The sequence below is a fragment of the Hydractinia symbiolongicarpus genome, chromosome 6, assembly GCF_029227915.1.
Source record: "Hydractinia symbiolongicarpus strain clone_291-10 chromosome 6, HSymV2.1, whole genome shotgun sequence".
In the NCBI taxonomy this organism is placed as follows: domain Eukaryota; kingdom Metazoa; phylum Cnidaria; class Hydrozoa; order Anthoathecata; family Hydractiniidae; genus Hydractinia; species Hydractinia symbiolongicarpus.
The window spans coordinates 32,292,194-32,314,185 of record NC_079880.1 but is presented as its reverse complement, the minus strand read 5'-3'; the positions used below and the strand labels follow the sequence as shown (position 1 = coordinate 32,314,185).

Here is a 21,992-nt window from a genome sequence, read left to right as displayed (position 1 = left end):
TCTAAGAAGAAAATCTCACGAGAATTTATTTAGGAAAAAGGAACGAAAAACGCGAAATTAGCGAAAAAAGCTCCCGTTGAAAATAAGTTACCTTACGGTATGCGCTAAAACCCTCTCCTTGATATATTTATATGTTCAAAAAATAAAAATTACTTAGTTCAGAAGTTTAAGTTTCATATTTACTACAATAATCAGCTAAACAAGCGTTAAAAAAATTCAAACAACATACAAATTGAAAAGTTTACTAAATAATTTTATCAGCTCCCAAAATATGGTTTAATCTTTTTGACTTGTTGGCCGGCATAAACTTTTTCTCGTGGCGTTTCGAAATTAGTTCTGATCGTTTATTAAGAAGTTCCTTTTGAATGGGGTACGTCATGATTATGAGCTTCTAGTGAAGACATAACGGCACGGTTTGCTGGTGTTGGAATGATTCTTAGCATGCTTAACAATTTACCAGGTGGCATTAGGTGTTATTTTGTGGCTATCTTTCAGATCCCATGAACCAGATTTTGTTGCGCTTACGGTTACGTTTATTTTGAGTACATTTTTCTAAAACACAAGTTCAGTTTGTTTGTACCCACTTTTTCTAAGTGCTTCTTCATAGTCTAAATTAATCTCCTCGAAGATCTCTTTTGTCGACATTATTAGACAGCCTTTGGCTAATTGATTGTTGTAATTGCTTTAGAATATCTTGAGGCTGGTTGACAATATATATTCGTCAGCTAGGTGTAATTCGGTTTTCTATACGGGCGGTCAGTGCCGTTTTTTAGATCAAATGTGATATCCAAGAAGTTAGCTATATACAAGTTAGTAGCGATCTCAACTTAGAAATTAACGTTTTTCAAGAATGCAATTATGTTTTACATTATCATATCTTTTTCTATGCCGTTTTTATTACGTAACATCATTAACCCAGTATAGTCCGACATCTTGTTTTTGATGAACATTTGTAGCTGGCTTAAGATTTAGTGTCTAACTAACTCACAGGTTTCTGCTTCGTCGCGACTTCCCATGGTGACATCAAAACAATTATGGTTATGGATTATGGTTATATTTTGCTTTTTTTTCGGTGACTGTCATGTGTTTTTCGGCAAAGTTGATGGATTTTTCAGGGATATCGTTTGTGATGGAAGGATAAAATTGTTTTATATCCATTTAAACGAAAGAACAAAATGGTTATTCATCGATACTTTAAAACCATATATTGACCTCGTCAGTATTCTTCCATTGGTTAAATCCCAGAGATTTATTTCCTTGTTTATGCGGTCCTAACTTACTTTTACATGAGTTAATCAGTCTACAAGGTAACATTTGCTGGAAATTGTCCTTGTGATCCTTTAACGTAGTAAAAACGGGGACTTTTGCGATGCTGTGCAATGCTGCGCGTTTATCGATCGAGTAGACCTTGGTAACGAATTTTGCTTCAGGATTAAAGGATTGCTCAAGTTGCTTTAAACAGCTTATGCTGTTAAAGATGAAACCAGAATGTTCTAAACTAGATTTTTATTTTCTTAACACATAAATATAAAAAGCTTTAAAAGCACTCTGGTGACTTTGTCACAAGTATTTACTCGCTTATCCTTGATATATGTTTTTTTTTAAATTAAGGTTCTTTAAATTAAGTTTACTAATGTGAATAAAGATTGAATGCAAAATAGTCCTGAGAATAACCCTAAAAATTGATATGCCAAAAAATTCATTTTCGCGAAAATTAATATGCTTCAATATTAATGCAAATAAAGCATTGAATCTGGAAACGAGAAAAAAAGTATTGAAATAAATATTAAGAGATTTACAGATAGTGAGGCTGGAAAATTAAAATGTCACATTGAACACAATCTCGATGGGTATTGCTATTATTTACGAAAAATAAAAGGGACAGCTTTATGAGAGGTAAGATAATAAATGTTTTCATCATTTTCCTTGCAGAGGATGTTTGTTCAGAATGTGATGTACATGCCTATTGTCTCCATGGGAAATGCCATTGTCGTCTTGGTTTCCAAGGTGACGGTTACGAGTGTCTGATAGGTAAGTAAAAAAAATTGCGCTTGGTTTGAATGTTCTTGTGAATCCAATTCCCAGTTTAAATTAAACTTTTTTCAATGTTAAACTTTTTTAATAATATAGTTTTTTTGATCTTCTTATTGTTAAAATTGTACGAATCCAAGAAATGTTTTTCACTTGTTCTAAATATTTCACCAATTGAAGGGCTTTCGTTATATGACTTGTTCCTCTAAAAACGTGTAACCATGGAGATATAATACCTCCACAGCTTCGTCAAAACAAAAAAGGCGATTAAAATAAATTTCCGTTTGGACGAATTTTTAAATTAGTTTTATTTTTTCCTTTTGTGTATAAGATTTTCTTAACACGATCTTTTGCTAGTAACCTGTGATCATTGTCACCCTCATGCCACATGTCTTATCGGTGTATGCACGTGCAATAATGGATGGTCTGGCAACGGACAACACTGTTCAAGTAAGTTTAACACGTATAATTTTAAAAAAAAATTAACTCAGAATGCAATTGGAAAAATTTCTCTCGAAATGCGTCCACCATCAGCCAACTTCTACAATAGCCAACTTCTGGCCTAAATTACTACTATAATGTTACGTAGTTGCAACTAATCATCTAAGCCTAAATATACTATATACCCCCGCCCCCCTGGTGTTTTTTGATAACTCTTTTTTGGTATGCTGCATAGCTATTACACTTACTGAGTTTTTATACTTATCTATAACACCTGCATGCGAAATGTTCAGGCCCAATACCTCTCAGAGTCTTAGATAATGGCCATCACTTAGGATTACCCATTATAAATTTCTATGAAATCCATTATAATCAGGAAATTTTAAAATAACTTTCGTTAGGATTATCCTTAGTACTTGAAACTTAGAACAAAACTTTATTTCATCAAAAGGAATCATCCTATAAGTTTAAAATCGTGTTTAACCATATTTCTTGTTATTTCAATTTTTTTATTTCACGATTATCGGATTTTGGGGCGATTTTTGACCTCCTTTCTTGTGAATTATTTAAATTGGAAAATATTAACTTTTATTTTGCTACCAGATACTTAAAAAAGGATGCTAAAATTCGTTCTAGAATAAAGTAATTGGATTTTGAACAACTATTTTGGGCAAATTCAAGCTTTTGATGACGTCATAAAAAAGTGTTGACATAAGCAAAAATTTATTGCTGTTATTTTTTTCTTTTTATGACATACTATAAATGTGCAACGTTTAATGCCATTTGGAGAAGCGTATAAAATCCTGTGTAGGGGTGTAGGGGTGGGGACAGAATCACACCCCCCCATCACTCTTACACGGAAGCCGGGAAAGGACAATACAAAAATATTTTCTTGAATATACAAATAAATGGTCAATAACGACTCTCTACGACTGGGAAATCATATTCTTATGGAGTGCGCTTGGTTTGTCTTTTCTGGTTTATTGCAAAACGAGCTTAATCGAATGAAATCACAGAATACGGAAATCAAGATCAGTAGAAGTTCATGGTGTAACTGATCAGCTCTTTTATTTACCAGAGATGCATGGATATCGACAAAATGGTTTACAAATTCAAGAACATACTCTTTCTAAAATACTGGACGAAAGAGATATTTATTTTAAAGCTTTTTTTGTTTTAAACAGGTGTGACGAAGATCTTAAAGATTTTTTTCAGTATGTTGTAACCCAAATTAACTTTTTTATGCCTCCAAGAGATTGGGAAGAAGCAAGACGCCTGTATAACAAAATTGTTTCTCTTTCAGAATAAACAAATCCAAACAAAGTAGTAAAACATAATATAAAAAGAGAAGTATTGGTTTTTTTAAATTTCCTAAGCAATAGCCCTCGCTCAGGGCTCCAAAAACCTTCTTTCATACGTATATATGAGTAAAAATCTCTGGACACTTTACCAATATCCACTGCTGGCTCTCCAACAAAAGATATCTTGTATGTTTTAAGTTTTGATTTATTCCTTGGAGGAAGAAATACTGAAGGAGAAACAACTGGATTCTATGGAAACACTGCGCGAGGTCCTAACAGGTGTCTGTATAGAACCTTAAAATTAAACTTTGGTGGTTTCGTGAATGAATTTTTCGAACATTGAAATACGCGGTTATGATTGGCTTTGAGTAAACAATTATTCTCTGGCTGGTTAATTTCTGAATGAAAAAGTTTGGTGCTAAAGTATGGTGGCCGAGCAGAAAAATTACAGAAAAATAATTTACTTTTCATACTTATTTCATTCAAATCGATTCTACTTAATTTGAAATGAAATGAAATGAAATGAGATAAAACATGCAGATATAAAATTAAAATAAAAACAACAAAATGTAATTGAGATCAATTTTTCTTCACTATTGTCTATTACCAAAGACAACGCTAAAATCTGAAATTCTATTGTATTTTTTCCCGCTAATGAGAAAAAGTTAATGTTTCAATATATGGATAATTGTAAAATGTTGTTTTGATGTATTACCTTTTTCGTCCCGCATGTTACAAATAATAATGGCCGATAGAACACAGGAAGAGCTCTGGGGCGGACTGACGTCCCGTCTCCCCCCTGTTCATTTTAACATAAAGGGATTAGTCTATAGAAGCAAACACTGTTTTTACAAATCGGTAGGGCATAGAAGAAGAAGAAGGTAGCCTTGCTAAAAGCATGAAGAATAGAAGAGTGCACGGCAAAAGTACGGCAAAAAAATCATCTGGACTTGGAGAGAATATTTTGTCTGAGAAGGAAATGATTGTACAACGGTTGGCAAGCAAGGCTTCTGGGAAAGCGATGAAATATGAGCGTATTGGGCCTCAAGAATTTGTGACGTACCCCTTTGTTGAAATAACGCTTGAGAACATTAAAACCGCATGCTATTATCATTTCAAAGATCGTCTGACACACTCAGATATGGTGTGTGATGTACTTGCTTCACAAAATGGCCCGTCTTGTAACAAGCTTAGCCATTTATCAAACTTCAAAAAAATACATGTTCGTTTCCTGAAAGTTAAAGAGGATGACATACCATATTCTGCAAAACGACCAAGAATTACAGACAAATGTCATTCTCTATACGATAAAATCAGACAGAGTAAAAAAGTATGCCGTACTCTGCAAGAAGATACACTGCTGATATAGGTGGCAGTAGTAGTGGTGCCAGTGGTAGAACACCACATTCATCAATATTGCCATCAATCGGCAGACAAGCTCCTAAAAGTCTGTCTGTTTCTTCAATGCTTAATCTTGGGAAACTTATCAGCAAAACAATAAATACAACAGAATCTTTCCAGGTGTATGAATTTTGCATTTACTCACTGGCCTGGAAGTCAGTGAAAGTTGAAAAGTTTTATGTTGAAAAAGAGTCATTCGCACGTGGTGGGTTTCGAGAAGTTTTTAAGGCTAAAAATGGTAGTAATAGGCAAAATGTTATTAAAAATTTTTTACCTGAATCAATTCAAATGATGGAGCAAATAAACACTGTGGTCGAGAAAAAGGAAACTGTAGAAACACTCTGCCGCAAAGCTGTGCAAATGCATTCCCTTGCCAGGAATTTAACATACCAATTCAAAGAGTGTACTGTTGGGAAGTCATTTGGACCAACTTTTGTGTATAGGGACGCTAAACTGGGAATATCTGAAAATGGTGAATCTGTTGTAATTGAGGATTTCATTCCTGGGTTTTTTTTGAAGTATGTGAATAATGATGGAATTGCTTCAGAAATTGAAGGAGAAGTTCTTGATTTTGTAGAGAGAGAGTTCAAAAAGCAGAAGCATTAGTTCATTTTTCATTTATAAAATCACACATGAAACTGATATTATTAGACATTCAAGGAGCCGAATATGTACTTTATGACCCTGAAATAGCAACGTCATCTGGCACGCAAGAGAAAGGTGAATTGCGTTTCTGCATGGGAAATTTATTAGAGGTTGCATGTCGAAACTTCATAAAGAATCGTGAATGCAACAAATATTGCAAAGTTGTAAATTTGCAAAATATTGCTGAAAAATGACTGATAACACATGCTTTTTTGACGGTCTTTTATTTTTTATTGTTTCACAAGCTTTTTTGAAAAAAAAACTATAATATATTATTTACATGTTGAAAACATGTCATGACTAGATATATATATAACTATAAAATGGAAAAAAATTAAAGATTGCATAAACCCTAAATGGCAGACAGACGAAAGGCTTGAAAAATATTTCAAAAGGGGATTATTGTGGTTGAAAGAGGAACAACACTACGATCCAGGAAGTGATACTGACAGGTAAACCTTAGGTGTTAATTCTATTAAGTACAAAATAGTTTTAAAAATAGAACAAAAATGAAAATAGAAAGAATGAAACTATATCGTGTATAAAGAATTCTAGTATATCAATGCTACATTTTCAGGAATATCCTAGCTTATTTCATGATTCCCCTCATTCAAAACCAATTAAACGAATTTAAAGACACAGTATGGAATCCGCATAGAATTCGATATCAAAAATACACATTGATGCCTGACGGAATCCCGAATCATATATATGATTTTCCTGAAAAGTATGACCTAGAACAATGCGGTAAGAAGCCATTACAGCATTTTTGAACTCGCAAAATAGTCTCATAATAACAATAACTTTAATGTTGGAATAATTTTCATCCTGTATGCTTCATATACAGGTTACACTGTCACAGAAAACGGACTGAAGAGAATTGCTTCTTTATCAAAAGTACTTGCTGATGGAAACGATTATCTTTCAGAAGAATTTCGAACTATTTGCAAATCAGTTATCAAAAATCCAGACGAAATTCCTGCAAAAGACTATGTTAAATCTTATTTAACATTAAAATATTCAGTTCAGGTGGAGCAAGCCTACCCTAGTCAATAAAACAAAACAAATAAGTTGACACTAAAATGAAAGAATTTTGGAAGGCTGGGAAATTTTTACCAAGGAGATATGTCAAAGTTCACAAAATGGTCTGCCATTTAGGGTTTATACAATCTTTAATTTTCTTCCATTTTATAGTTATATATATATCTAGCCGTGTCATGTTTTCAACATGTAAATAATATATTACAGTTTTTTTTTCAAAAAAGCTTTTGAAACAATCACCGATAAGTGAAACAAATTTATATCATTTCATTTTGAATTGATTTGACTTTATTGAATCGATTTCTTTTTTTGTTGAGTTTCCACTTCAATATTTGTTAATTTTCTCATGATAACGCTCGTCCACCATACTAAAGTAATAACTCACTATTGCTATTTTTCCAAAAGCCATCTTTTCAAAAACTAAACTTTTGATTACATGTTTTTGTTACTTTCTCCTAAACGTTTTTGAAAACACGTGAAAACTGCAACAACATATCACCTCACTGTGAGCATGTTTCTTTAAAAAAAAACATTAAGTTAAAATTTAATTAGCATTTTTCTCGTATGCATTTTTCTTGAAATACATAAGTACTCTTGAAACACCTATTTTACATTTAAAACTCTACTTTTGTGTGTTTCATCAGATTAGTGGTTATAGCTTTCGTACTCTGTGCGGGAGACCGGGGTTCGATTCCTCTTGACGGCGATTCAACATGGGCGAGTGAATGTTACCATAGCCCCGGGTTAACCCAAGCCATGTGAGGGAAATTGGGGAGATGGCACACTGTGTGGGCCGTTGGATGTTGCCGGGAGTTGTCTAGTAGAGCGTGGGCCCTACTAATTGGGTCTGCGTAGCTCAAAATGAGCATTAAATACTCTAGGACTCTCCATCTAAGCCATGGCCCCTCCTGGAAATAATAGACAGGGTATATCCCTCGATATTTGTGAGGCTAGCCATGTAAAATATGCACATCTATCTATCTATCTATCTGTAACTATGTTATTACAAATGCATAATTAGCAACGATAGCACGTGCTATATTATTTTGTAAACAAAAAAAGAAAGTTTATATCTCGTTTTATCAGTTAAAATAAACATTCTTCCACACAGTTTGTCGGCATTCACCCGGCGCGTATCTATAAATATTTTTTTTCATGATCAAATTGGTAGACTCAAGCTTGTAAAAATAGATTAATATCACGGTTAAACGCTTATTTTCAAACGTATTGTTGAAGTTTTTACGAACAATGTTTACTTACTTATATTAGGAACATTTTCCATACAAATTTCACGTGCCTGCGGCGTGTTACAGTTGGATTTCCATGAAAAAAAGTTAGCCACGAACGTAGGGGCTACTAACCGGTTAAAATGCTCACATTCCGTATATCCCGCGCACATATTAAAAATCCGGCAAACGCGTTTTACGCAATTAACAGACCAGCGCACTTTGCTCGCTGGTTCAATATTTTTTTTTTGAAAAGTATATTACAAAGAATTATTTCAGCAAGACTCATTCTGGATGAAAACATGACCAAGACTAGATATATCTATATGTTCGAGTTTGTAAATTACATACATGCCGGAAAAAAAGTCATTTTTGTTTTTCACCACCATCAGCTCGACTTTCGTATAAGTCACTAAAGTCGAAAACCAACAGCCGTTCCGTAGCCCCTTTAACGGTGAATATGGAATTTAATCATTTTTTGCGAAAAAGACTCGGTCGAGCACCTCGCGCACTGATTCTTTTGAAATTAAAAACAATAAAAAATTCAATACATTTAGAGCATACAGAAATGAAGTCGTTGAAGTCTTGGAAATTAAATCGCCTACGAACGGTTATTCTCAAATCTCCTTATCGCACAACACTACTGGCCTTAATAAGATTTGTAATAGTATTTCTGTCAATACTAAGTGCATGCTTTGGCAGCTAACAACTTTAATTCCCCTTTCATTTTCACTTTCACACCTGAATCGATTTTCCACACAACTTGCAATTCTTTGTTTTGTAGACAGGCATATGCATGTTGTTCAATTTTATTGAAAGGGGATTTCTAGTTACAAATTGGGCATCTTCAAAATAATTCGCTAACAGGAGTTGTCCAATTAAAAAAAATAGAAATTTCTGGCAACTCATTGTTTCAACTGCTGGATGGTACATTTAGTAGACTTTCATTATTACCTTCCTGCTATTTATCTTCTTCATTACAGAAATCATTGTAATCATCATCATCGTTAATGTCCTACCGTGATTGTTCTTTTAATGCAGCTGCCATGGCATTAAGTTCATAATTTTGTTTCAGAGTTCTAGTACAGATATACAGATCCAATCTAGAATATGGCCTCCACAGTTCTTTTTTGTAATTTGCCACAGTAAGTGGAGTATCTGTGCCTGGGGTAATAATGACCTCTTTTTAGTCAGGATACAACAATACGTAGTCCTCAAGTGAACAGAATAACTGATCATGGTTAGCATGCTTTTTTACTGCCAAGTCAAGGACTGATGGCAGAAGCATATTTTTAAACAAAAGGTTACTGTTTGGACACTTCCTTTGGCTAATTCGGATGAAACATGTTAAATTGCCGCAGTAAGTTTCAAATTAGTTTTAAGATAGTTGTGGAATGGACGAGCAATGTGATGTTGCGTATTCTATTCTCGAAGTTCTAACAAAGAACAACAGAGAGATGAAATCTGTTATTTTTAAAGGCTGATCAACAAGTTCATCCAAATTTTAGACTGCATCCTTTTTTGTGTTGTTTTTCTTAATCGTATTTTTCTTCCTAGGAAACAAACCAGTGGTTCCAGTGCCAGTGAACTATGATACTTCGGATTGTCCGTCTGCATGTGCCACACATTGTGATGAATCGTGTCCTGTCTCATGTTGCACAACAGTTCGAGCACCGCCTGTGTTTATACAATCTGCCCCACCGGCTTCTCCCCCTCCACCACCACCACCTGCTCCTCCTTTTCCTCCTCCTCCTCCTCCTCCTCCTCCTCCAATTCCATCACCACCGCCACCGCCATCATACCCAACCTACTCGACATCATGTAATCCTTCCTGTTATTCATCATGCACACCACCTTGCCCTTTGTCCTGTTGTAAAAAGAGTAAAACCCATCCTTCTGCAAAGGCAGCTCCTGTTCTTTCTATCCAGGACATGTGTCCACCCATATGTGCTTCTGACTGTTTGTCGTTTTGTCCCGAGATGTGTTGCACCAAAGATAGCATTTCAGAATCATCAATGGAATCTTCGGAGTCTTCTTCAAAATCACCACCACCACCACCACCACCACAACCACCACCACCACCACCACCACCACCACCACCACCACCACCACCACCACCACCACCACCTTCACCACCACCTTCACAACCACCTTCACCACCACCACCCTCTCCTCCAATTTCAGCAACTCCTGAACAGTCCTTTAACGAACCTCATTCACCCACGCTGAGATCATTCGGTCCAACTGATAGTATGTATATGCAAAATGCTAACTATCAACCAAGAGGAGCTGTTTCAGATGTGACATCCATTCACAATACACAGGCAGTGCTACCGGTCCGCAGTTCACCCCAGGTATTACCCGTACCCTTACCTGTCTCCCAATATGCCAAAGGAGGTTCAGCGTCACCATTTGCGAGGTCAGTAAAACCAAAACTTACCAGACCGAGACATTACACCGGTAAATGCAAGCCAATATGCTTTGCTAGATGTTCTGCAGATTGTCCACTCGCATGCTGCGGTGTGAGGCGTAAAAGGTCAGAAATATTTTCACCATAATACCTGACATAATCGGTTGAAAATGTAAAAAAAGTGATACAGATCTGATCGTGTCGAGAACATGTAAACACCAACAATAAAGGAAATCTGCTTAAAACGCTGGTATACTGCTTATGAAAGTAACACATGACTGCTTGAGAAAAAAGTGCACCCTCCTAAAAAAAATACTGATTGATGAGTTTTAGATCAATTTAATTCATGAGACTTTCATATTATTTGATAATAGAATCTGTCTAAAATGAACACCATTGAAGAAAGAATGTATATACAGATTTCCGTTTTTTAGAGATTTTTCTAAAAACTAATTAATCCGTCTTAAGCGTTTGTGTTTGTGATATAGAGGTTTCCGCGTTAGACAGATTCTACTGTATATTCTGTTCCAACAGATGCTTTCAGGAGAAAGTATTTGATGCGGTATTATACAACAATAGAGAACAAAAGACATGCTAAATTAAACGCTTTTCGTATCCCACAATAAACAAATATACGAAAAAACAATTTGTTTGGATAAGTTTAATCAACCAGTCGTGTCGCAATTTTGTTGACTAAACCATTTCATATAATACAAGTAAACTTTCTCTAAAATAAAAGCCCTTTCAAAAATCCATTTGTTGATTTTTGTTACTTAAAGCTTACCTTCCGCGAAAAAAATTAATTTTATATAAAAGAGCTTGAAAAGCTGTCTAGGTATTTGTATATTTTTATACATTTGTGTTAGTTCTTACAATTCTTAACCTAGTAGTGCCACTAATTATGCATAACGTCATGAACTAGCTCTGAGTGAGGTGTTGTATTTGCTTTTTGGTCATTCAGTTTGGTGTTTTGAACATCTTACATAAACTTTAATTTTTTTACCACAGTTATGCTCGGTAACAGCAATTACATGTTTGGCGGTAGTTCATGATGTAATAATTTTGCATAATTAGCAAAACTTTAAAGACCTACATCATAAAACTCAATAAAGTTTCTTTAAAAAAAAAAAAAAATCCTAGACAACTTTCTTATTACACTTTATACGAGGTAAACTTGTTTTTTGCGGAAGGTAAAACGACGTGAAATTTGGTGGGAAAATTTCAGTGAAATAATATATTACAAATAAGTTATGTTACATAAAATATTTTTTTATTGTATATATATCAGATATTTAGTTTTTCATAATTATAATGGAATATAAGAAATTGTCAATTTTTCTGATTTAACTTTTGCTTTCATTGCAAAAAGAAGGGCTTGTGTACCCCATGTATTTTGTGTCCTGTTTAGAGGAATAATGTCAGCAAGACAGCTAGATAATATTATCAACATTATTGTGAAACCAATTCAATTTATCCTATATTATAATACGCTTGTGTGAGTAACTATGTGACGGTGCTAAAATCACGAGTCACTTTCTTATGGCTCATACAATGTGTTCCCAAAGCGTGGCGTTACGCTAAAGTGTACCAAGTTAAAAAAAATGTCACACGGGGTTTATTTGTTGTTTGTTTTATAACCCTTACGGGGTCGTTATGGATAAAATAATTTAATTTTACCCCTTGTTTACCATGTGCGCGCCGTATTTCACGGAAACAAGTTGTTTGTCAAAACTGAGACCAAGAAGGTTGTCTCTTTTTTAAATTAATTCTGCAAAAAGTTATTACAAACAAGGCATGTCAATGCTTACTCATCACAAAGTTAGCTTAAAGCTCTTTTTTTATGTTTTCCATCTTTGTGTTCTTGGATCGAGGTTGCTTCCTTCTATAAAGAAACTATCGCTTTCGAATATGAATAATTCGAATCTGAAATGTAAAAACAAAACTGATGTTGTCGAGTATAAAAAGTTATTGTTGTTGTCAGAAATATTTTTTAAGAAGAAGAAAAATGTACGATAATATAACGTCACAAAGAGAACTGATTGGAAATGTATCAGACAATTGTATACATTTGTTCTCTTTGGGATGAAGCGAAGTATAGTAAGCGAAGTAAAAAACTGATTGAATATTTATTCAGAGAAGGCTAGCTAGCGACCTACTGAGAAAGCCAAAGAAAACAGGTGTGTTGTTTGAAGTATTTGTATAAGTATAAAAATGAATTTACATAGGTGTGCAGTTGACCCTGGTTTTAGGGAGCATGTTTTCAGCGAATTCCTCATTATATCGAACAAAATGTCTCGGTCCCTTGATTTTCGCTAACAAAGCTCTCATAAAATATCTCTATTTAACGAACTCGCTTTTAACGAATTCCTCATTATATCGAACAAAAATATCTTAACACAACGCCTGATTTACCCTCGAAATAGCGAATAAGCCCGGGGCAAATCGATCAACATTCTGGTCAACATTTTGGTCAACATTTTGAGCAACATGTTGATAAGATTTGCTATACCCTTGTCAACATTCTCGTCAACATTGTGAGCAACTACATTCTACTGAAGCGTGGCCATTTATTGTCCTTTTTAAAAAAATGGCGGAGAGGAAAGCTTCAGCATGTTTATTGCTGGTGTTGGGTGATAGATGCCCATCTCTTCTTTTATTTTAGAGAGAACCTTTTCCTTGACATCTGTTTTTGAGTAGCTTCGATCTGAAATGTCCCAGAGACAGTGTTTTTCTTCGTATAGGTCAATCAGCTTCTCCACTAATTCATCGTTCCATTTAAATTTTTGTTTACCAGCAATGGCAGGATTAGCTGAAACAGTGACTTCCGCCATTTTTAAAATGGATATATCTCTATGCTTTGATTTTACTTTCATGCAAGTCGTCTATACACTCGAACAAAAACATTCAAATGCGTGCTAGAACATTCGAATTTGCAATTTAAATGATTTGAAAATACTGAAAAATGTTGCCAGAGTTGTTAATGGCTATAGCATATCGTAGCAACATACAAAACTCGTCAACAATGTTGATCAACATTTATAAAAAAGTTAATAAATGTTGATCAACATTTTTAGATGTTGATACCCATAGCAAATCGAGTCATCATGTTCATCAACAAATGTTGACAGGTAATGTTGCTCAAAAAGTTGACTAGATTTGCACGGCCCATAGTACCACATTTTAGAATCTGAATGCTTCGAGTCACCAAAATCGAATCAGCGGCATTCGAAATTCAATCTTTGAATTTTATTCAATTGTTTGTTTACATATTTTTTGTTTAAAAAATGTCGGCTGCTAACAGAAAGAGGGTGAGCCTCGGTAAAAAATATAAGGCTATCAAAGAAATTGAATCCGGTATTAAGCCATCTAAAGTTGCCGAAAAGTATGACGTTCCTAGAAATACACTATCGACATGGCTTAAAAAAATATGAGATCAAAAATGCTTTCAAGTCCGGTGAAGTTAGCTCGAAAAGGAAGAATATGAGAATCCGGAAGAATGATGATTTAGAGAAAGCACTATTTACTTGGTTTAAAAAAATGCAAGCAAACAACTGACCAGTCAATGGGACAGTTGTTAAGGAGAAAGTAATAGGCTATGCAAAGGAATTCCAAATTGAGGAATTTAAGGCTTCAAATGGATGGTTTGAAAGATGGAAAACAAGATTTAATGTGTCTTTCAAAGCTATTGCCGGAGAAGAAAAATCTGTAACACCTGAGATGACCAGTTCATGGTTGGAAACTTACTTGCCTACAATCTTGTCAAGATACGATCCAAAAGACATTTATAACGCAGACGAATTTAGGCTTTTTTATCAACCACTTCCAACCAAGACAATGGAGTTTAAAGCAGAAATATGTACTGGAGGCAAGAATTGATTTATTTCGTGTTTTCTCCTACACTTCTTTTTTAAGAATATCTAAACACATTGTATAGCCAGTGATTACTAACTCGCACGGTACTTGCATCCCTTCTCCATCTCCAAAATTGATAGGTTTTTCTTTGATAATAACTTCACAAGAACTGCATTCATTCTTTCAGAAGTAGGAAAAAAGTTTTGCAAATTTTCCACTCTTTCCCTTCTTTAAGTGGCCAATTACCAGGTCTTTCTCTTATCACTGCCACCGCGAATTTATCGGATTTGTTTTCTGGTTCTCTTCTTGTCTTGAGCACATCACCAAACTCTGGTTTCCAAATGCCTTTGTACTCGTGATATCCCTTTATATGACTGGTCAGTCTATATTCTTCCAACTTTATTATTGGAAGCTCATTTTGCACACAAATAATTAAAATTATTTTCTGTTCATTCATTTTAAAGAAACTATTGCCAGTGTTCCTTTGTCAGTTTAAACCGTATTTATGCTTTGAAATAAAATTCTGTGTTGCCGAAATACTGTTTGAATTCCAATTCTTTTAGGCAAGAAAAAGGCACTAGAGGGTTTTCTTTTAACGTAAACTATTTTTGTATTTTGTAGGAAAATCAAGTAAAGTACGACTCACTGGTCTTGCTGCTTCGAATGCATTGGGAGGAAAACTTCCCATGTTTGTTATCGGAAAAAGTGCTAACCTCGTTGCTTTAAGCACATCAAATCATTGCCATGTAAGTACACTAATCAAGCAAAAAGTTGGATGGATAGTCATATTTTCACACGCTGGCTTACAGAACTGGACAGAAAAATGATCGAAGAAGAAAGGAAAATTCCAATAATAGTTGATAATTGTCCTGCGCACCCTCATGTCGAGGGACTCCAGGCACTAGAGTTGATTTCCTTCCTCCTAATACAACCTCTAAATTACAGCCAATGGACCAGGGAGTGATTAGATCGTTAAAGGCGAAATATAGGTGCGCTGTTATTAAGTTATACATCAATCGCATTGAAAGTGGTCAAGAATTACCAAAGATAAGCATTTTAGATGCAAGCATGGAACCGAGTTACCAAGGATACAGTCCAAAATTGTTTTAAACGTGGTGGAATTTCCAAGTATGCCTAAGCAGATGCAATAGAAGAAATAGATGATCCGTTTAAATCACTCCAATCCGATTTGAATGAGCTGCGATTACTTGACCAATCATTGGTTCCTGATGAAGCAACTGCCGAACATTATACTGACACCGATGAAAATCTAGTTGTACCAGAGTCTGTACTGATTGACGACATAGAAATTTTAGGTCAGTACAGGGAAACCCCAAACGTAGATGACGATACTAACGATACTAACGATGATCTGAAATATACGTAGCTATGGAATTACTTCAGGAATGCAGTCTTTTTGAGGAGGAAGAGGTAGCATTCAATATGAGAAGGCATCTGGAGCAGTTCAATCTAGTATGCGATAAATGTCAAGAATCGAAAAAGCAACAAACAACCATTGAAAATTTCTTTCATAGACTTTGATTCTTTATGTAACTGTTTATGTAACTCTTTATAATTATTAAACTAAGCAATACTAAAAAATCGTGAATTTATCAGATTTAAACCAATTTATGAAAAGTTCGCTTTAACGAAAAAAATCATGTGATGTTGGTTTTGCTGTTGAAATATGATTTGCAACACTTTTTTTGGCAGCAATGTTTGCAGCAGGTCTTGGTTTTTGAGTGTACTGAAAGGGAAGGGGAATATATACAATATTTAAATTGAAAGATTAGTGTGATATATGTACATTATAACTATGTTTTACCTGGTTGCAGGCAAAGTTGTTTGTGGTAAATTGAGGTGTGGTATCGAACCAGGTACCATTCTTTTCCTCTTTTCATCTATAGCAAAAGAAGTCATCTAGAATTGGTTCCTAGTAAGTTTAATTTACTTTGAACAATTTGTTGCTCAGAAAAATGTTTTTCACAAATTTAAGGGTGCAATTTTCAATTTGTGTCTTTAAAAGATTGTCCACCACTGCATCTTTTGCTTGTGATAACAGCTACACGTTTTTCCCTCCAAGAGAATCTATATATGTCATTTCCTTTGGGTAATCCAAATATCGTACAATTTTTACGTCTGGAACTCGAGCAGCCATATATAGAACAATTTGCCCCAAGAACAACATTGCATTCAATCTCAACGTTTAAAGTATAGCACAGTAATGACCCAGCCGGCACAAAGAGCTCTAAAAGACGTCTTTTAGACATCTTCCGCATTTCTAAAAGACGTAATGTCAACAAACGAATGTTGAATTTTGCCGCTAAAAAGTTTTATTTCGTACACGCTAAAATAGACTGGGTATGAGGAAATTCTGGAACACAACCTCGATACGGGGAGCGAAGCGTACTTGCTGCAATGCCCAGACTATCTCTCTTTCTTATGACTATGGTTTAAACATCGGGTACGCGTAACCGGCCCCTAAGAAATATCAATCATGGAATTGAGGTAAAAAAAAACACTCACCACGTCTGCGCGATTTTATCTAAGATTTATTCAAACCTAATGCGACCTAACCTAAGATTCTTCACACACCTCCCTATATTAATACTAGCTGTATTCTGTCTGTCTGCAAAAACAGACGTCGTGTTACTGAAACTGACTCCACCGTACATTTATTGAATTGACTTTTCTTGCTTAATTGGGACCTAATAAAGATTTGGGTTGCTCTTTGTGTCAAATTTTTCTCACAAAAAATTTAGTTTAAATCTTTATTATCACATTCAAAACAGTTTTTGAGTTGCAAAAATACTTTTGTGAATTCAAGCGTTAAGAATGCATCATACAGAACACGAGTTTAAAAACACGCCAAGCGCATGGGCAACATGAGGCTAAAATAACTGAGACCGTCTTTCACTGATAATGTTTGCGGACTGTATTGCTGTAAGTAATTTTTGTATGCCGTTGTAAATACAATACAATACAATACTTTTAAATCTGTTTATTTCAAGTTTTTGAGAATTTTGAGATTATTACACAGGTTTCATAAATGAGAAATTAGCATAGTTTATAGCATGACTGCGTACTAAAATTGCGTGCTACGTTTTCAAAACATGTTTAATGAGGGAAAACGTTTTAATCTCTGCCTTATTAGGGGCTGTTTACACGTACCCGACATGAAACTCATGCCGGCATGAAATTTCATGCCGGCATGAAAATTTTTTGGTTCACACAGAGCGTTCCTGCCGGCATGAAATGAGTTTCATTTCATGCCGGCATGAAATGAAAACCATTCTCAAATACATGCTGAATTATGAACTTTCATCCCACAGATTCATTTTAAACATGGCTTCCAACAAGAGACAGCTTGCGCTTTTTTCAGCCTTGAATGCAGTTCTCGTGAGTTCTTCAACGTTGTTACAACTACTAAGTATTTTGGTATTGAAATTTTTACAAGAACAGAGGAGGCTCAACAATTTGAGATATCAAGCAGTTATGGAGAGAAATACAGCATTATCAAATACCTGCCACAAAAACTTTTCATTGAAAAGATATTTAAACAAATTTTTTAAATGTTTATTGCTTATAGACGGATTGCTTGTAAACACTTGAATTTCGTCACTAGAATTAGAACCTTCTTAAGAATCTACTAACAAACTCCTGACTCCTTTGATTCTAAGTGATCTGTGATTCCTGCTAACATGTACCATGCATGTACTAAACACTTCACGTATAATTGTTTCTTGTTTTTCGCTGTATCTTACTGTATTATAAGTATTTATTTATTTACTTTTATCTATAGACGTTCTTCACAGTGCTCGTTATTTTCCCACAAACTTATGTGTTTCACAGAGGGAGACTTTCCAATTGGCTAAAAGGATCGAATAATACAGCAATAGCATGTCAGGATGAACCAATCAACATCATATGTAACGATTACGAAGGCATTCGGGTGAGCGATGCGTTCTGGGGACGTGATAATAAAATAGATTGCCAAGTTGACGATCCTTTGTCATCGCAAAGTGACAAAGAAATGTGTTCTCCGTTTGATCATGATTACGCATACAGAAAAGTCTCTGAAGTGTGTCAAGGTTATCAAGAATGTTCACTAGTGGGTTCATCTTTGTACTTTGATACAGAGCTCTGTCCACACGTCAAAAAATACGCACGCATTAAATACGAATGCAGAGAAATGAGTGGTATGCGCAGATCAATGGTCTTAAAACGTTTTAAACACAAAAAAACAGTTTCTTGAGGACAGATTTGACGCGGTTGGATTATCTGGATTTTAAAAACATACTTCAGTTGTTACATTGTTGTATTATCTTACGCCATCGCTAGATGGAAAAAAAAGTAACTACAGAAAAGCGCCATATTTCGGAGGGTTCTTATAAGGAAATCATAGATACATTGATTAAGCGTGTGTATATGTTACTGGTTCAAACAATAGTATTTTGACATTTTTACTTTTTCTCGGGTTTGGGGATATTAAGACTTAAGATTAGAGTACCGAACAGCACAGTACTGAACGCCTTGCCATGTAAAACAAAAATACTAAAGTTGCCGGAATGGTATAATTTTGCTGTTTACGGTGTTTTTTTTTCACTGTTTTTGAATGGAAAAATCCCATATCAATAAAATATTAATTTGAATCGTGGTTAGTCGAAGTATGGATTAATCAAGATATAAGTAATCGAACTATGGATGATCAAGGTATAGGTAATGCAGATATAGATAAGAAGTTCTGTATAAGGAAATATGGATAGGTTTATTGCATATGGTGCAAAGATGGTGTATGTAGCTACAGGGTGTGTTTTAATGTATAAGGGTGAAGTTCAAATAAATTACGGTGTACCAGTAACAATAGAACTAAAGGCCCGTTTCCACTCAGGAAAATTTTCCGCGGAAAAGAAAAATTTCCGAATTGCACATGCACAGTATATCAAAAAAGAGGTGGTTCTTTTTTTGCCGCTGAAAAAGTTGGAACAAAAATAAAAGTTGAAAATTTTCAACTTTTTTTTCTTTACGGCGGAAAAAATATTTTCAACCAATCAACTCGACTTAAATTGGACAAAAATGGTAGCTGAAATTGCTAGATGTAGAGTAAACAAACAACAAAATGGCAAACAACACTAGTAGTGATGAAACTTCAAGGGAAGACGAAATGATTTTAAGAAACAAGTTGTTTGTGGAGCATGTGAAGCGACAACAGAGAATTTGTAGCATTGGACAACCAAGAACACCGCAGATACGTGTGTGATATCCTGTTCGTTCTGCTGTGATGATCCCTTAAGCACCAGCAGCTAGTGCCACAGTTACATCTCCCCTTCCATCACCTGTATCTTGTTTTCAACAACGCTTTTCTGGCGTTATAAGTCCTGGCATTGTTTCTGGAATTGCAAGTCCTTCAGTTCCAAGTGCCCAAGAGAATGCTGATGACTCAGAACAGCAGCAAGATCTTGCTGATAAATCTACTTGTGAAGAAGAACGTGAAGAACTCTCTGTGCATAAAAGGTTAGTAAAGCTAATGCCAGAGTACTCGTGCATATGGAAAGTGTACTTGACAGAATACACAGACAAAGGAAAAATAAGGTCCTGGGTGGAAATTTCAAAAAGATTGGGAGACATTGATGTTAAGCTAGCTTAGCTACTAGCTACCTTTTTTGCTTAGTTTATACAAAACTAAAAAATTATTTTTCAGTTGTAGCTGTCTAGCTATACATGTACTTTCAAATTTCCACGAATTAATGATATTTCTTTAATTTTTTCGTGGGTTTTATTTTTACAAATAGTAGCTATATCTTAAGAAGTTTATTTTATTTAAGTGGAATATCTGAAAAAGGAATGGGAGAAGTTGCATGACAACTATCGGAAGTGCCTTCAACGAAGAGAGAAGATGACACGTTCAGGGGCAGGCAACAAAAAGCTGCTAATATGCAATTTTTTTGCTGAGCTGGATTTCCTGAAAGACGTTTCACTGCTTCGAAAAACTGCATCGCCCACAAAAACATATGGGAAATTCTCTTGAGTTCCACGAAGTATTCTTGCATTAGGAATGCCCAACGTTTGATCGTTTATTGCCGTTCCAAGGTCACTATTTAAAAACACTTCTCCATCGCTATTCCGTCCTGACTGACCTACGTCCACTAGCGTAAATTCGTAAGTGGCATTACAGCTAACAGAACTATGCTGTGATGCTTTTTATAATTAAAAAAAGTAGAGCCAGATGATGCAGGTGCTTGCATCATAACGTGTTTACCATCAATTGCATCTACGCAGTTTGGAAAGTTCCATAATTCTTCAAACTTTTGGGATAAAGTAGCCTTCTCTCAATAACATTGTCCAAAGAGCTTCGCACGTTTCTGCAAGTATGCGAGTAATTGATGTCGAACTTACGCGATAACTACATGCAATGGATACTTGAGAATCACCAGTCACTAGATAGCGTAATGTTAAACAAAGTCTTTCTGACGGACTAATTGCCTCCCTGGGCAATGAACATTTTGTAATAATTGGAGCAAACAGTGACAACGAATGCTCAAACCGGGTTGGTGACATGCGAAATTGTTTAAAAAAATACTCATGGTCAAACAATTTCATTTCTTGAATGACCACATGATATTCACCTTTAAAAGTACGTTCAGAAAATATTTTACGAACCCAACATCGCTTGCTTTGCCTTGCTCTAAATAATCTTCTTCGCAGCAAAATTAGTAAAAGCAAGCGTCTATTTATTGCAGCCATTTGTATTTTCGATTTCGTTTTCTGACTACCTACTGTGCAAAATCTGCTTGCGGTATTTCCATGCAGCATTTTACCTCCGAGTTGCCTATGGTTCGTGCCGTGTATCGATTTCACGCCTATTTCCAAATCCGTTAAATTCTATCGGAGCTTGACATTTCTCTACCGGGCTCAGTTAGATTTCGACGTCTAAACAACCCGTTCAACAAACAAAAACTCCAGCAACTGGCTCTCGAGTTTGGAGTACCTGGTAGTGAGCAGGAGTGGAGGAACGAAACCATCTTCAGTAGTTGGCAACTTCATCGCAAAGATTATCCTGGTTCAGGCCCCAGCTATCTTGACGAGGACTCGTGGAGTCGCTGGATCATTGAAAAATCCCAGGGCCTCACTCGTATTGGTATTGAACGGTTATCCCAAAGCGTGCGCTTCTATGCCTACCTAATTCTCGAAAGCCAGGCAAATGCAAGATCTGGAATCATTGGAAATCAAGACAGCGCAATTGATGCTCAACGTCTGTACCTGACGACATTTGAGGATGTGATAATTAGACCTAGCGACACGGGTAAGGAAATTGCCGAATTTCAAAATGTGCTGAAATATGCGCGGTCCAATCATCTTGTTTTTCAAGTGCTTCAGGTTACCCCTTAGCGTTTGAAGCTCGAGGTTGAGCCCTCTTCTTTCACGCTCTGTGAAGGCTTCGCTGCCGCCAAAGGGAGTCTCTTGCTGAGACGGGCCTTGCTCATGCTGAGCCGCTGACACGGCCGCTAGGCTATCGATCAGGCTCTCCGTTTCATCAAGGACATTCTCGAGCAGCGGCATCATTTCGATATCATCGGCCTTCTCTTGCTGAGACGCTAGGCGATCAACGTGAACAATCTCGTTAAGGAGTTTCTGGGCATTACT

The 21,992-nt window shown here is 35.6% G+C and overlaps 1 protein-coding gene across 5 annotated transcripts in view; it reads left to right on the top strand.

Moving 5' to 3' along the window:
* Nucleotides 1–18,659, top strand: part of LOC130646899 (fibropellin-1-like) — a 36,769-nt gene extending 18,110 nt beyond the window's left edge. For 3 of the 5 annotated variants that reach the window (XM_057452556.1, XM_057452557.1, XM_057452555.1), the window contains 3 exons: nt 1,933–2,031; nt 2,389–2,481; nt 9,644–10,667. In XM_057452556.1, the coding sequence (XP_057308539.1) occupies nt 1,933–2,031; nt 2,389–2,481; nt 9,644–10,644 (1,193 nt within the window). In that variant the 3' untranslated portion in view covers nt 10,645–10,667. Of the gene's footprint in view, nt 1–1,932; nt 2,032–2,388; nt 2,482–9,643; nt 10,668–14,969; nt 15,971–18,150 lie in introns of those variants that run through there. The other 2 variants (XM_057452559.1, XM_057452558.1) reach the window with 2 other exon arrangements.
* The last annotated feature ends 3,333 nt before the right edge of the window (nt 18,660–21,992 follow it).